At 38.3% G+C, this 15655-nt stretch overlaps 1 protein-coding gene across 1 annotated transcript in view; it reads right to left on the bottom strand.

Moving 5' to 3' along the window:
- Nucleotides 1-1317: 1317 nt before the first annotated feature.
- LOC145492291 (uncharacterized) overlaps nucleotides 1318-15655 on the bottom strand; it is a 175111-nt gene continuing 160773 nt past the window's right edge. Inside the window, exons 9-19 of the mRNA XM_081471705.1 lie at nucleotides 10775-10793; nucleotides 10187-10229; nucleotides 9173-9509; nucleotides 8695-8805; nucleotides 6252-6442; nucleotides 5360-5482; nucleotides 4723-4793; nucleotides 4103-4143; nucleotides 3309-3405; nucleotides 1983-2082; nucleotides 1318-1554 (exon numbers count right to left, since the gene is read on the bottom strand). Coding sequence (XP_081327831.1) covers nucleotides 1489-1554; nucleotides 1983-2082; nucleotides 3309-3405; nucleotides 4103-4143; nucleotides 4723-4793; nucleotides 5360-5482; nucleotides 6252-6442; nucleotides 8695-8805; nucleotides 9173-9509; nucleotides 10187-10229; nucleotides 10775-10793 — 1199 coding nt within the window. The 3' untranslated portion in view covers nucleotides 1318-1488. The remainder of the gene's footprint in view (nucleotides 1555-1982; nucleotides 2083-3308; nucleotides 3406-4102; nucleotides 4144-4722; nucleotides 4794-5359; nucleotides 5483-6251; nucleotides 6443-8694; nucleotides 8806-9172; nucleotides 9510-10186; nucleotides 10230-10774; nucleotides 10794-15655) is intronic.

Below are 15655 nucleotides of genomic sequence, written 5' to 3'. Positions count from 1 at the left end.
GGGCTTCAAGTATCAAACGTTTCGGGAATTTCGGACGCCATTTCCTGGCGCTACATCCGCAAAAATCCTCGCAGCATGTACGCGCGTGTGCCACACTGGATGGCGCAATTTGTCCTAAAAATAGAAAAATTGTCCCATATCATAAGGACAGCTCCAATACTACAAATGGCGCGCGCTTACGGTCTCCGTCTCCGATTATGGCTCCTGGTATCTCAGGTTTTTTTGTCTTCTTAAGCAATAATCGAAATTTACTTCAAAACTAGGGACTGAAAAACAAAAAAACAAAAAAAAGAAAATAAAATAAAAAAGAGAACACGTTTAGGATGATCTAAGAACCACAAATTTTAATTAGCGTAAAATTTGACTCGAGGAAAAACTTCAAAAACACGACTATGAGGCTTCATGTTTAAATTTTCTAAATGCTTAGTCTATTTGCTATAATCTGCTAAAGTACAGCAAATAATCCAGTACACAGCTGTGTTGATATTTAATATATATTTTTTTATTTATACCGATTCCATAGGAAATTCAGCCAATCAGCAGAAAACAGGAAAGCTGTTGAATACTCAAAGATGTTACACTCGACCTTCCCATTGCGCGCTGCATTGTGTTGGCCACTGTACTTTGTATGGTATGATATAAAGTAGTTATGCAATACTTTCTCGTGGGATACCGTGAAATATTCCACTTACAACTTGTATTTTCTTAGTATGCACACTTGCCTAAAGGCTTGTGTGTAAACAGAGAAATTGACTCGTGGAATATTTCCTGGTACACCACTCGAAAGTGTTGCATAACCAGTACATGTTTTACTGGATAGAAGTTTAAAAAAAATTATGCCATGGGTATGATTTCATCACTCAAATCCTCCGCCCGTATACTAGTCAGGGCTTGAACCACGACACCATTCGGGCAATAATGCTCGTATTGTGGCAATAGTAGAGGTGATTGGTGCGGCTTCCTCAGGAACTTCTCACTATATTTCTTTCTCGGTGATAAGGTAATGAACTTATAATTACGGTACTTATAACCTAGAACTGAAAATTTATAACTACGTTCAGTTTGTATTCCATCCAAGGGCACGACGTTAGGTGAACTAGTTACAAGGAATCACATGGTTTACAAGGGATCGGAATACTTTTTAAATAGTTTTGTAAGAATCTTATTAACTACAACAAACAGTTCTTCGACACCAGCCTATCAGGATTCTTTTTCTTGTATAAAAGCAAGACCAAACAAATCTTTTGTTTTTCGCGAGCTCAGTGAAATAATTCCAACCAAGTTCAGTGTTTTTCTGAGGAAATGTTGGGTTAGTGTCAAAAAACGGTTTCAAACTAAATGCATATCTTCCAAATTCTAAATTCCAGAGCCAAAATATATCATCACAATACTAATTCTAATTAGTTATGGGAGTAACTGTTACAATGTCTATACAGTCAGTCAGTACTGTCTCCTACACCATCATTATGAAAAGGACCGTCCGTTCTCCTACACGACCAAATCTTCAACGTTTGCGTACAACTGCTTGTCATACATTTCCATGTTGATCAACCTCTGCGGAGAAGAAAATATAGAAAGAAAACAATCACTTGGCTTGCAAGGGTTCTTCGAACTTTTACCGTGCAAGTATTCGATAGCTCGTCACGGTAATTGTTTCTTATTTGCATCATGCATAATATAATTTAACTTGAATGACAGGTACTTTCAGGCAATTTTGTAGTTTCTACCCAAAATTACCTCGTATCCCCGTTGAATTTCAGTATATTCAAAAAACCAAAAATTATCCGTGAAAAGAACCATTACCAGGTCTTTCTATGAGCTCTGATCAATTCTTTCACTTGGTTTCTTAAGCGCGTTTAAACAACAAGCGCAAACGGCATTCGTCTAGGCTGGTTCACTATAACTTCTTATGAACATTCCTAGTGCTGTTTTAAAACTGAAATTAATTTTGACAATTGAAAATCAATCCTCCATGAACTTACCTTGTGTTGGTTTTCCATTTCTTTGAGTTCATTCCTCAATTCAGTAAATATTGGTCTTTCATCTGGGTTTTCTTGCCAGCATTTCGTCATTATTCCATATCTAAAATTGAATAAATTAAGAAGTCATGATGCTACATCCGTTAGGAGGCGTGGTGGCCTAATAATTAATAATTAGATTATGAGCTCGGGACTTCTATGAGGTCATAGTTGATGAGGCCTATTTCTTGACGTATTAAGCTTTGCGCCTGGAAAAGGTCGCTCAGATTGAATAGTCATTTAAGATATAAATTGTGTGTTCAGTGTTCGCGCGCATCAGTTTTTTCAATACTTTCAACTTCTTAAATGTCAAGACAGCGTAAATGTCCTTCATTTTGACTTCTCAGAAATTTAATTATCCATTCGCATCAAAACGTTCCTTCAAAACTTTGGAAAAACAAAAACAACACCTGGTCATTTCCTAGACGATTTCCAGCGAATTGCACACTAATGGCTGATAGTGTTCAATGGCTCAGCCAATCAGATTACAGCATTTGCATTAGTATACTAGTAGAATTCTACTAATGATGATTAGAGACTGTGTTCGAGCCGTGGCTGCGGCCTTTAAACCTTTTGTATTGTTGAAAGTTTGGACCAAGGGGAAAAAATGCCGGGTGGATAAACTTAAATGGATTAGCATCTCTTTCAGGGGAACGGGGAAGAGGCAAAGAGGGAAGGGGTGGTGGTGCTGACATTTTAGTTAGGCCTCTTGGTGAACTAGATAATTCAGGATAATAATTTCCTGATGCTAATATTCATTTAGCATCTCATGTCATCTGGTCTCCTCGCCAGTACACTTACGTCCAGGATTAAACGTAAGTATTGTTTAATTAGTACTTCATATTTGGCAGGGTTATTTGACATTTTCATATTACTTCATATTTGAGAGAATTGTGTGTGTTTTGGCGACTTTTTACCAATGAGGACACTTTGTGATGCTTACCATGAGGAATTTGAATCTCATTAGCGTTCAATCCTGGACATATCTGCGCCGGTAGGCGCCTAAGGACTAATTCTATTAAATGATAGCGCTAAAGCAACAACTGCAACTAATTTCATGTTCAACTTAACAAATTGACGTCAGTTTTTTATGCGTCTGTCCTCTTATTGATGATAAATTGCGTAATAACATTGTCGAAGTGGCTGTGGAACCACAAGCTTGCATACATTAAAATCTTATCCGTCTGTTCTCTTATTGATGATAAGAATGAACCAATCAGCGCGTGAGAAATAAGTCACTTATTGTAAAAACTAATGTTGACATAAAAAAGAAAAAGAAGAGCTGCTTACAATTTTTCATCCACGTGTTGTGGCTTCGACATTCTCTGTCCTTGCTGTAGCCAGGTTACAATTTTTCTGCCATCCATCCGTGGATATGGTGAACCACCTGGAAGACAACATTTCAGTTTCATAAGACATCAAGACCACGATTCCTTCGAAAATAAACGCAATCTCAAAATTGTAACTATTTCTGCGGCAATTTATAGGTAGAATGGCTGCCATTAGAAAAAAAAAGTCATAAGTATCCTTTCCTAATGAGAGACCATTCCGGGGTAACAAAACAAACATTAGAAACGAATATTGAAAACAGAATGTAACAAATTATGAATGCTATTTGAAAGGAAACAGACCAGTTAGCCATCTTGCAAACTTGGTCGAAGAGTTGAACTCGGGTCTATGGTAAAGAAACTCTAGCTAGGGTCAGAAAGGAACTTCAACCCAGAAGCTCTAGCTTCCAACTGCAAACCCCAACAGAGCTACTTCACTAAACTAACTGTAACCTCCTTTATTACATACATTTCTGCGCCTTTTAACAACACACTAGGTTCAAACCCTAGGACTGACAATAGTGTTTTTGGCTCCGTCAATCATAATTTCGACGACCACTAACAAACTTTGGAAGAAAAAAAGAAACAAACAATGTCGATCGCAAACTACCTCTCACAACCCACAGATATGACTTTTGAAAACAATGAAGTTAGCTTCTGTGTCCTGAAAGGGTGGCTGTTGATTGAGTAGATGTCGAGTGTTATGGAAAGGCGCAGTAAAAAAACTACCAGGGAGTAAGCCGCTACCTAACTTACCTATCGTGAAAATCTCGTAAAGGAGAACTCCATAACTCCACCTGTTAGACAAATGAGTGTTTAAACGATAGTTATGATATGGTGAAAACAGACCTTGATACTTAAAAATAATACCATTGGAAGTTCTTCGGCTTGTTTCCTGGATGCTATTATACTACTGCCCTTCTAAGGAATGATGCTATAAATAGTAGTATAATTTTGCAGGTTGTGCATGTATGACAAGATTTGGAAGAACTTTCTCTTATGTCTTAGGCAAAAAAAATCCTTGTTTACTTGTAAATAATAACAACAAACAATCCAAAATCTTTGACGAATTCTTTGCTAACAGTCTGGCCACAGTTATTCTAAGGCCGCATAACGCTATCCACCGGATAAACAGCTATCCAGTGGATAACTGTTAACAAAACAAACCATGCTATCCGCTGAATAGTGATTTATCCGCTAGATAGTGATTTATCCGCTGGATAGTGTTATCCACCTTTCAGACAACCCGAGACATGTCCAATCAGTGCTAACATTAATTGATGCAGTGTATCTTTTCTGTCTTACATGGACGAGCAAGAGAAGCTGTTATTATTAGTCACGTAAAGTAATATGGTCATCCTGGTACAAGTACTCACACATCGCTTTTTGTTGAATATGTCCCATAAAGGAGCGCTTCCATTGCAGTCCACTTAACAGGGAGACGCCCCTAGAAAAAGAAAAGAACTTTTTAGCTGAAAGGCAGACGAGAAGGGCAGTATTGGGGTTTGATTTATGAGTTATTGGTTAAATACCCGATTATTCGGTATAGTGATAACGTTTCGTAAGGCACCGGAATAGTCCCTGTGATTATTCTCTTGAAGAGTTTACACGAGGGAACATGTTGTAGGGACTGGTCCCTTGTAGTATGTACATGAGGACACTTATTTCAAAGGGACACCTAACTCAAAATCTTGAGAGAAAAGTATTGTTTTCCACTCTTTTGCTCTTCAAGAGTAAAACTGAAATTGTTGAAATGAGTGTAACAATGAGATTTATATACCAAGGCAATAAAAAAATGTAAAATTGACCACCATACATGTAGCGACTTAATGAAGCTGACATTTCAGGCGTTAGCCCTTCGTCAGAGCAAAGCGGACTTTGAAAAATAATTAAAACAAATACTGATCTGCGGTTGGATTAGTTTCATTTTGTCTTAGAGACTTGTCTCCCAAACAATTGACACGAAGGGTTTTGAAGAGACAAGTCTCTGGGCCTCTTCATCTTGACTCTTGCCTTTGATTTTCGTTCGTAAATGTTGTCTTCTTGAACATCTCTGGCCATTCCAAAGTCTGTCACTTTACATGTTTCTTTTTCACCAACCAACACATTACGAGCTGCTAGGTCTCGGTGGATAATCTGAAACACAAGGTTACGTTATTGGTGATATTTCGATACGTGGGAGACAAAACAAATAAATCAAATGTCGCGAACCACCGGCATTCAAACAATTCGACGTGATTTTAAACCCATGTACATGTTTATTTAATCGACAAGTTATATTGCAATTAAAATAGTTATAAGGTCTTGAGCGAACTGCCTAATTTAATCTTTTAACATCATATGATGTTAAAAAAAGAAAGAAATCGATAACATCCGCACGATCTACAGATCAGTGACAGTGCAAAATTGGATACAAGACATACAAGGTGGAACTTTTTTACCCTAGAAAAATTTCCGCTATGCGAAGACGACCAAGGTAAGTTCAGTTCAACCCCCATTAAACAGCCGCCCTCGTGAAAATGGCCGCTTAGAGGGGGCTGGCCGCTTAACAAGGGTAGAAACAATAGAAAAACCCTCATTGAGACTTTAATTGCTGGCCACCTAACAGAGGTGGCCGTTTAGTAGGCGGCCGCTTAATGGGGGCTCGACTGTACATGTCACGTGAAGAAAAACTGGTTATCATCATTAAAGTTCTTTTAAGGCAAATATTCACACCTTAGTCAATTCTTTTTAAGGAAAAATTGACAAGCCGATTTTAGTTCCTTAACAGACCAACGCTACATCGTCGCAGGATGACATAGTGGAAACCGTTAGACTGAGACGCTTCCAACAATAACGTGCAAATCCGCAATATTCCAATAACGGCGCAAGACATAAAGGCCAAATAAATGAGTACATTACATACTCGTTTGGATGACAAATAAGACATTCCATCAGCGATTTGCCAAGCAAACTTCATCAGCTGCTGTGACGTCAAAGTTGTTTTTGGTTTGATATCCGGGTCTTTGTAATAAGTGTCATTCAGTCCACGGCTCTTTCTCAGGTATCCCAGCAGGTCTCCAAATGGAACATATTCTATCAGCACTAACAAAGGCTCTAAGAAGAAAACGAGAGAGGCGAAAAGAGACACTGGTGATGTTAAACAATAATAGGGATCGTGTCTGGACAAAGATGTATATATAGCCAAAGCGGTGATCAAATTGATTTTCACTGGCACACTGAAGCTGTAATTAAAGTGCCACTAACCCCCAAAATTTTTTTTCGCTAATATAAATTTCCTTTTTCTCCTGATCACCACTGGGAAAAAATTATCGTTGTAGCTATTTTCGTTAATTTTCTATGTATTTTTAAAGTTTGTAAATTTGCCCTTTTCCATGTTCACGACCGAGGAACAGCGTAGAATGGGACGAGTTCGCTTTTGACGTCACTTCGGGAATAACAAATTTTCTTTCTGAGAAGAATGTATGCGAACATGTGATAGTGTGTGTCAAAATCGTTGCAGAATGCAAGGAAGATATGTTCTTAGAGGCTGTAGCAATACAGGATGCGTAGAATAGAGTATTCCTCTTCATTCAATACCTCTATCTCGATGAAACTCTACCAGAAACGAGAAAAAGACCAAAGAAGTAGGCTGATCTGTGCGAAGCTTAAGCCGGGGAGCCATTGAGGATTTCTTCGATCTCGGGTTCGCCGCTACTGTAAAAACCTAGAGATTTTCATGGCTTGTATATTCTTCTCTATCTCTAGTGGAAAGCTTGAAATTGTCAAGGTACTGCATAAGACAGGAATTTGGTATAAGCTGGAAGCCATCTGACTATTTCGAGCGCAAACGATCCTCCGAGTTCCAGACGAAACTGTAGGTGACGAAATTACACGGTAAATTAAACGCATCGCGTTTTGAAATAGAGACTTGTCTAAACGAGTAATGAACGAAACCTACGTTCTACAACGACGTGAAGAAGATTGTTGAGATTTCGAACTGGTGAACTAGCTATGTATTTGTGGATTTTAATAAAAACACACGCACGCCGGAGGTCGCCCGTAATCTGGCCGTGTTTCTCAATGGCCATTCCGAATACAGAATTGTTTAGCTCTTTGAGCTTCGTCTTTCAGGAGCGAAATACATCTAAATTACAAACTTAGAACGGATCAGGCATTTATAAATATATGAGGAAAGCGAAACAAACGATTAAGATTCGACTCTATAGCTACCGACGGAGTTTGTTGCGCTAAAAGAAGAATGCGCTTGTCAGTCAACCGAAATGCAAACTAACAAGTCGAGGACTCCCAGGTTATTAGCGTGCGTAAAATGGACATTTCATTCAAACTAAATGTGAAGTAGAAATGTATTCATTCAACTGAAAGTATACTGAACCTCTTTTCAAGATCTTGTCGAAGGATTCTCCATGATTTCACTAGTGCGAAATATGCAAATTTGCGTAGCTTGTGTTCGACACAGTAATTGAATATGCATATACAACGGTCGGTCGACAATAACAAAGCGAAAAGTTACCTCACCTTCGAATATTGTTTGCCGACATCTCTGCTTATCTCTTATGTTAAAACTATTTTCAATCATTGATCTGGAGAAGTAGGCAAGAGTGGAGTACGACTGCATCGCATTTTAACTTGCATTTCGGGGGAAATTAATATTTGAATGTAAAAGTGTTTTGACACTCCGAAATTTGTACGTTCCGTAAAGTCAAATTACCAACTCTTTGTGTTCATTGACATCTTTATAACTCTTTAAGAGCTGTAAGCTAACTCTTCAGTCATTGTTTGTACCTTTATAACCCAAATGGACCGGCAAATTGTCGATCCCGGCCTAAATATAATTATACATCGCGGCGATCTCGACTGGCGACACGCACTTCGAAATGGAAAAAGATATGTACTTCGCAGCCGTCCGAGTCGTTGCTAGACTCTGAATTGTAATGCTAGATGATACAGTTCTTTCACTTAAAGTTCTTGTCCAGTCTTGATAAAATATGAATCACAAATAACCCGAAAATGTTTTGATTGCCCTAAAAGTTCAGTCAGAAGTCTCTTGAGTGTTTTAGTCCGGTTCCCGAAGTGACGTCACTAGTAGCCCGACCCAGATCCCACTTTGCGCGGTCGTGAACATAGAAATTTCCTGTTTAAACGTCTGTGGAAACGCGGGGATTTTATCAATCGGGGGCTAGTGGCACTTTAAGAATTATTCTATTTCGAAGTGATTGTAAGTGCAACGCATTCATAAATTCATCTAGTTGACTCAACACCAAGAAAGGTAAGGGTATTGAATAGAGTCAAGAGAGATTTCAAAACACTGAGAAGCGTTTCTTTAAGGGTTTTATCCCAAAGTTTACCAGATTCAGTGACGCATCCCAGAAGCTTGATGACATGAGCATGAGGCTTTAGCTGTTTCATTATTTCAAGTTCTGATAACAAGTCTCTCTTGTCTGTCTCGGGCGCATTCTCTGCAATATAATCCCAAATGAGACTTCTAAAACTCAATACTTATGATTTATACCTTGATGTTTCGCAGCTACTAACTTGAATATGCCAATTTTTTGGGGTCAAACCCTCATTACATCGACAACAATTTAGAACAACTGTTTTCCTTTAATCGATTTGGAAAACAAAGTTAAAAATAATTGACATCAGTATGAAATCCACGATATCACGATATCTCACTAACCATGTTGCTTTGACGGAATACTAGCTCGGAATCATTAGCATAATGAGTATTTTAAAGTCTGCCAAGACTCCAAGCTAGAAATGGACGATTAGAATAGCATAACATATCCGGCACTGTTTTACCACTATTTTTAAAGCATTTCACACCTCTTAACTTTTTAATAGCCACTAGTGTCTTCCCAGGCCGTCCTCGAAGATCTACTGCTTTTCCCTTGGCAACTTGACCAAATGCACCTTTACCAATTATCTTCTCTAGAGTCACATGTTGTCTAGGAACCTCCCAGGAGCGTGTCGACGGATGAAGAGGTGTGTATTGGCTGCTTTGCGAAACGTTTGATGAAACATTATTCCCTCTATCTTCTGATACGTTTTGTAATCGAGAAGCCTGATTCAGTGACGTGTATTGGCTTTGAAGGGAAACTCCAGAATTTTGAATCCTGACGGGATCTTCGTCCAGTCCAATGTTATCCATTTCCATTTGAGTCTAATGCGCGAAAAATTATTAACACACAGTTGACGTTTACAAATTACTTTTTTCTGAAAGCAAGATGTAAGTTGATCTGGGTCAACTGCATAACTATTTCAGGCCAGAGGGGTGATGAAAACCTTAGAGTCCCCTTAACCTTTGAACGCTTGTAACTTGAAAAGCACTTAAGCAATGAACTTTAAATTTGACGACTTGTCTAAAATTTATCTGCAAAAAAAATAAGTATCGCATTTTTTCGGTCTAGGATCTTGATGTTTCCATGGCAACCGTATTTTGTGTCATACTTAAAATTCTGTCATACTTAAAATTTGGCAACCTTCTTGATGTTCTATGCCTTTTTTGTCGGTTTTGGACTATTTGTAACAATATACTTTATGCACTGCACGATGGTTCAAAGATGGCGTCTGTTCAGAAATAATAAAGTCGTATGACGTCATCTCTGTATGTTACGGACTTTAAAGGAAGCATGTTTCAACGTGCTACAAATCCTTTAAGTTCCATAGCCGGCCATGGTTTTAATACTCTGTCCATGACAGGTTGAAAGCCTCAACATCTCCACCCTCCCTCCCCCCCACCATCCCCCACCATCAAAGGGTCAATTACAGTCAAGTAAACGGCTGCTCGTGTAATACTTTATATTGACTACTTGAATTTTCTGTTACGTAAAGACCTACATGCATTTTGCCTCTTTCCTCATTAGGTGCCGCTCGATTTACCCTACAAAATAAGCAACAAATACAAATTAGTTTCCTTATGAAGAAAATCCACATTCAAATCCACATCCAGGGTAGTCCAGTCTGTAGGATATGGCCCTTCAAAATACATTGTCATGAATTCGTACCACATCCCAACATAAGGTGTTTAAGTGTGAGAATTCAATTAACAAGTTGTGAAATGAAAGGCTTCATTACTCCAAAAATACTATCGACTTTTGAATGAGTTTGTAGTTTTGTGCTACTCTTGTGAGTCCATCGCAGGGTTACCTCCCAAGATTTTATTCGTCAATACTCATTTATAGTCCTGGGTGGAGAGGGGCATTGGAGTAATGAGTCTTGCCCAATGCAAGAACACAGCACAACGACCCTGCCAGCGCTCGAACAGAGACCGCTCGACTCGGGTCCAGCACACTAAATGCCAGGCCATCGCGTCTTATTCTTCATTGAAAAGGCACATTTCAAAGAGCGAAATTATTGAGCAAAATCAGCGTTAGGACCCAAGTAATGAAATAAACAAATTCTAATGTGCTGTTCTAGCAAGCTTACCTATCCCTTGTTGCAGTCCCTAAAAGAGGGAAAAATGAATTGATTGACATTATAATCAAGTCGGGAGGAGGAAGGATGGAGAAATGGATAAGACATCTCCTTACCCCTCCCTTTGAAGTAATAAAAAAATCTTAACGTACTGATGCCATTACATACATACATTACATACCTACATTTTATTTGTTATCAAATTAAAATTACAATTATAACATGCCCGCGGATAGCTGAGCTAATCTAGGCGGGTCAACTGAACATGGCTTTATGGGCCTCGTTGGGTGTCATTGTTGCAACGAATGCCGATGAAGAATTTAAAAGGTGTAAAAATTTTAAAGGCAAGAACGAAAAACCACAAAACTTCTCAAACCTGACATTAATACTTAGTGTCTCAGTTGTCTGGTTCAGTTATTTAACTGTTTTAGCAGCCACATGCTATTTACATCCAAAACCATAGCAGCTTGAAGTGGGAGGTTTAGCGGAAACTGACAATACATTAACAAGACAAGTTTTTTCACAGTCATTGTTAAAAGGTATAGAGACTATTTAGAATATTGCTTACCTTTCTTGTAAAGCCATAAGATGTAGACAACAAGAACAATGATTATGACAACAAAGATACCGATCACAACTCCCAATACGATGCAGCTGCAAGCACAATCCCCGGACACTTGAACTGTTACTATAATATGATAAAAAAACGCCATCAGATCTCTTTAAAAAGGAAACGTATTTCGCATGCTTGTATTAAGCATGGCAAATATGTCTCACTGTCTGTCTGTTTGACTGTCTGTCTGTTTGTCTGGCTGTCTGCCTGGCTTTCCAAACCTGCCTTTCCATCATTCTGTCCTTTTTTCCATCGATCCTTCTTTCTGTTTGTCTGTAGGTGATTGTTTTAAGCGAGACTTACAAGGTGTAGCAAAGTATTAAGTTACCTTTGGTGCGAACTTGGCGAACACAAAATCATGTGCACTTAAATGTATTAATTTCCTGGTGTTCGACACTTTTTGTAAGGTCACTAGATATCTTTACAATACAAAATAGATGAAGCTCATGTAGTATGAGACTGCCATCATTATCTGATCTCAATTTTGAAGATTTCTATATATCCGACTTGCTCGCCGAATTGTAAAATAAAGTTAACTATAAAATCCAAGCATCGTCACGTGACTACTTAATAATTGGTTAAGGCATCTAGAAAACAGATCACTTTACTTTAACAAATTCACAGGACAAAATGTTAATGATATGGTAACATACTGTCAGATGAACTGGTAGGAGTGGTGGCCATGGTGGATGTTATCCCAATGTCTCGTGTCCCTGTTATGGCACTCACATTGAAATCTCCAAGCCCTCCACTGTTAGCAGCATCGCGAAGTATAAAGAGTACCTCGCTTTCTCTTACAGTTGAACTGAACTGCAGGGCCAGGTCAACAATAACACTTCTACACCTTGGAAGAAAAGGGAAAACCATAAGTACAAACTTATCTGGTGACCAAACTGAATAAAGGGAAATTATTTTACTTCACAAATGTTTAGATGGTCGAATCTCATCCAAACGAAGCATTTGACCTAATGATGTGGACTTATTTTCATTTGACCTTAAACATGTCCCATTGGATAAAGAGATAAATTTGTAAACCGTTCGATTTTTGTGGTCACTGGCCTTAGCCAGTCACCACTGTGTCACCGAGTGTGTGAGATAGTTAGCGACCTTTCGGAAGATTTCGGAGAAATCTCACGAAGCTAACCCGAAAATACCTCGAGATTTGCTTAAGTTCTTAATGAAAATAACTGCTCTTACAGTTTATTATTGGTTTATTACTGGTTTATATCACATTAAGTGTGGAAAACAGAAACATAGCGCAATAGAGCGTTTCGAATGTCTACGATCTACAGCCGCTGACCTCACGTAGTAGGATATTTTAGACTCGTTTTCCCACGCTCTTCGTGACATGCGGAGAAAACGTCCGAAAGTTTTCCGCCCAAAATGTAAGTCCAAAGGAAAATTTTTGAAGTTTAAGAACTCAATCTGAAACTGTTTGAATACCTGATACTTTTCAGTTGCACACTTTCATAGCCCAGTTTACCAGCAAACACCTCGTCTATCTGAAATTAACATTTTAAATGAGCTATTGTTAATATTTATTTTATACATTTTTAAAAAGCCTAATTCAATGAACAGGTTTAATATTAATTGCCAAAGACAAATAATTAAAAAACGCATTCCGCTAAAAACGGCTAAAAGTGGTGCCAAGATATGTAATTTAATGTGTAATATAACTAGCCGTAACAAAGCACAACATCGGCAAAGTCGTTTTTCGTTTCTTTAGTTAACATTGTCATGTTTACTACACAGTATTTGAACTATTCCTAAATTTGATTACGAACTGTCCCTCGGTCGATCTGTCCATCAATTTGTCCGACTGATAATGTTCATTTGTGTGTCAACGTGTTGTTCTGCCTGCCCAGCTGCTGCCCAGCCTGTCTGCCAATTCACAGACCCACTCACTATGTATTAACGGTCTTGAACCTTGCTATTTCCTAAGGGTGACTGCATTATAAGGTTTGGACCTACAAGTGTCTTGCATACACAAATTAGTTACCATTTTGTTGAGTTTCTCCCGTAGTTGATTGTATTCCCCATCAGTACACTCTTCACTCGTGATAACCAGGGTCACGTTAATTACATCACTTGCTATGACTAATAAAACAACAGTCAACGGCAGAAACTGTACCTTTCGTATACAACCAAGTACATGCAAACAATTTTAGACCCTCAACTCAATCCAAGCACAGGACCGTAGCTAGTAAAAAGAAAACGGAGGCACTTGCTTCAGTAGTTTTTTTGTTTGCTGTTGTTGTTGTCGTGTCTTGAAGGGAGAGGGTAAAGCACTGCAAACGTCATATTAATATCCGCCAGGTATAACAAGAAGTTGTAGTAGAAAGAGGTTTGGTCGCTTCGGAAAGCTAATTTCTCACTCCAGCTTACCATTCAGCTATCAAAGCATAAATGTACTAATATAAACAGCTAACAAGCAATTCGTGTCTTATCTGTAACTATTATAGGAAATTTAGAACTTAATTTGCTGAAGCAATACTTTGATTTGATAACATATTTAAAAAATATATTGAATATTTTCAGGTCCCAAACTTTGCAATGAATGCAATAGCTTGGTTGTAAATTAAACCACGCTGCATATTTCAAGCAGCATATTTCTTGTGTGTCATTGTAAGACCAAGAAGGTCCACGTCAATTACTGTAAGAAGCAAATATTCACTGCGCTGACTAAGGGCATGTAACAAAAACAAAAGGCCAAAGAGAGCAAGAGGAGAGGACAGGATAATACGAAACAAAACGTAGACGTAAAAATGTTTTCTTGAAAGTTAATGATCATTAAAAATGGAAAGCCATTTGTATGCAAGTAATTTTGTTCTTACTAACTTACAAAGAAAGGTATTTCTTTTGTCATTGCCCAGGTTATTTTCTACTTTGCAGGTGAACGCGTAGACACTTTTGTCACTGGCTTGAAAATGTAGCACGCTCTTCTGACACACACTTTGCTGTGGATCACATGGAGTCCAGGTATAAGTCGGCTGGGGATTTCCTTCTGCTTGACAGTCAAGTGATACACTTTGTTGTGCTGCAAGTTCATGTTCACTTACAAGTTTAACAATCTTGGCAGGATCTACAAGATTAATAAAAGAGGCTTAGAAAATGAAAATTGACAAAACCTAACTCTAACTATGGTTACAACTTTTCTATCAGTCAGCTTTAGGAGGCCAGTTTTAAATGAACCATAGCCTCTATTTGACTCGCAAATATATAAACAATAGATTCCACTTGGCGCGAAAATATGCTCGGATGTTTGTCCGCGGATATTATCTGTTCCGAGAAGTGAAATCGTGAGCTTTGAGGAACAGATAATGTCCAAGGACTAATTTCCGAGCATATTTTCGCGCCAAATGGAGGCTATTGTGTTTATTATCGATACGATACGATACTTTATTTAACGTGGAGTTACGCTTAACTAATCAGCTAATTTACAGATAATCCACTGCCGTAAAATTAAAACTAAAAATGTGCAATAATTGATCGTATAAAACTTTAAGGATCTATAATAAACGCAAAGAACTAAAAGTCCAAAGAATCAAATCACAATAAATTTCAACAACAGTCAAACTTAAGCGATCGAATTTTGTTGTTTACTTCGCTAGTGCCCGCTGCAGTTCTAAAATCATTTGTTATCTCGTTCCATTTCTTTGAGGCAAAATATCTCCGTGATTTGAGACCATATTTAATCTTGTTAATTTTCGGCAAAGAAAGGATATAGTCATGTCGAAGATTATACTTGGATGAGCGTAAGGTGATAAGATCTTTAATTTCGGATGGAGCTTTGTCCACAATTGTTTATTGTTTATTGTCAACAGCATGTCCTGGAGTTTTTGAGTTTCCATGGATGGGAGTCTGATTCTTTGCAAGAGATTTTGATAAGATGCACCTTTATTTTTGAAGACGTATGTTTAGAGCCTTTTCGTCGACTTTCTCGATTATCTTTACGACTGCTGGTGTGTGGAGTACAAAAGTGGTGCCACAGCCTCAAGCCATTGCCACATACAACAAGTACATGAATGCGGTTGACATGTCTGATCAAATTTTAGCTACCAACAACGTGTTACGTAAGTGCAAGAGATGCTGGAAGACATTATTCTTTCACCCTATTGACACTGCTGGTGTGAATCGTTTTATACTTTTCAGAGAACATCAGTCCAACTTTCCAGATGATAAAGATCTGCATAGGCCATAACTAGCAAGTTTCATGAAGAATTGTGAGGGATCTTTGTGATTTCCTCGACAACGATGTCCCTCCTGTGTATTCTAATTTC

This window comes from Orbicella franksi, chromosome 7 (genome assembly GCF_964199315.1).
Source record: "Orbicella franksi chromosome 7, jaOrbFran1.1, whole genome shotgun sequence".
NCBI lineage: Eukaryota > Metazoa > Cnidaria > Anthozoa > Scleractinia > Merulinidae > Orbicella > Orbicella franksi.
The sequence above is the reverse complement of the archived record's forward strand: the minus strand, read 5'-3'. Positions and strand labels throughout refer to the sequence as shown.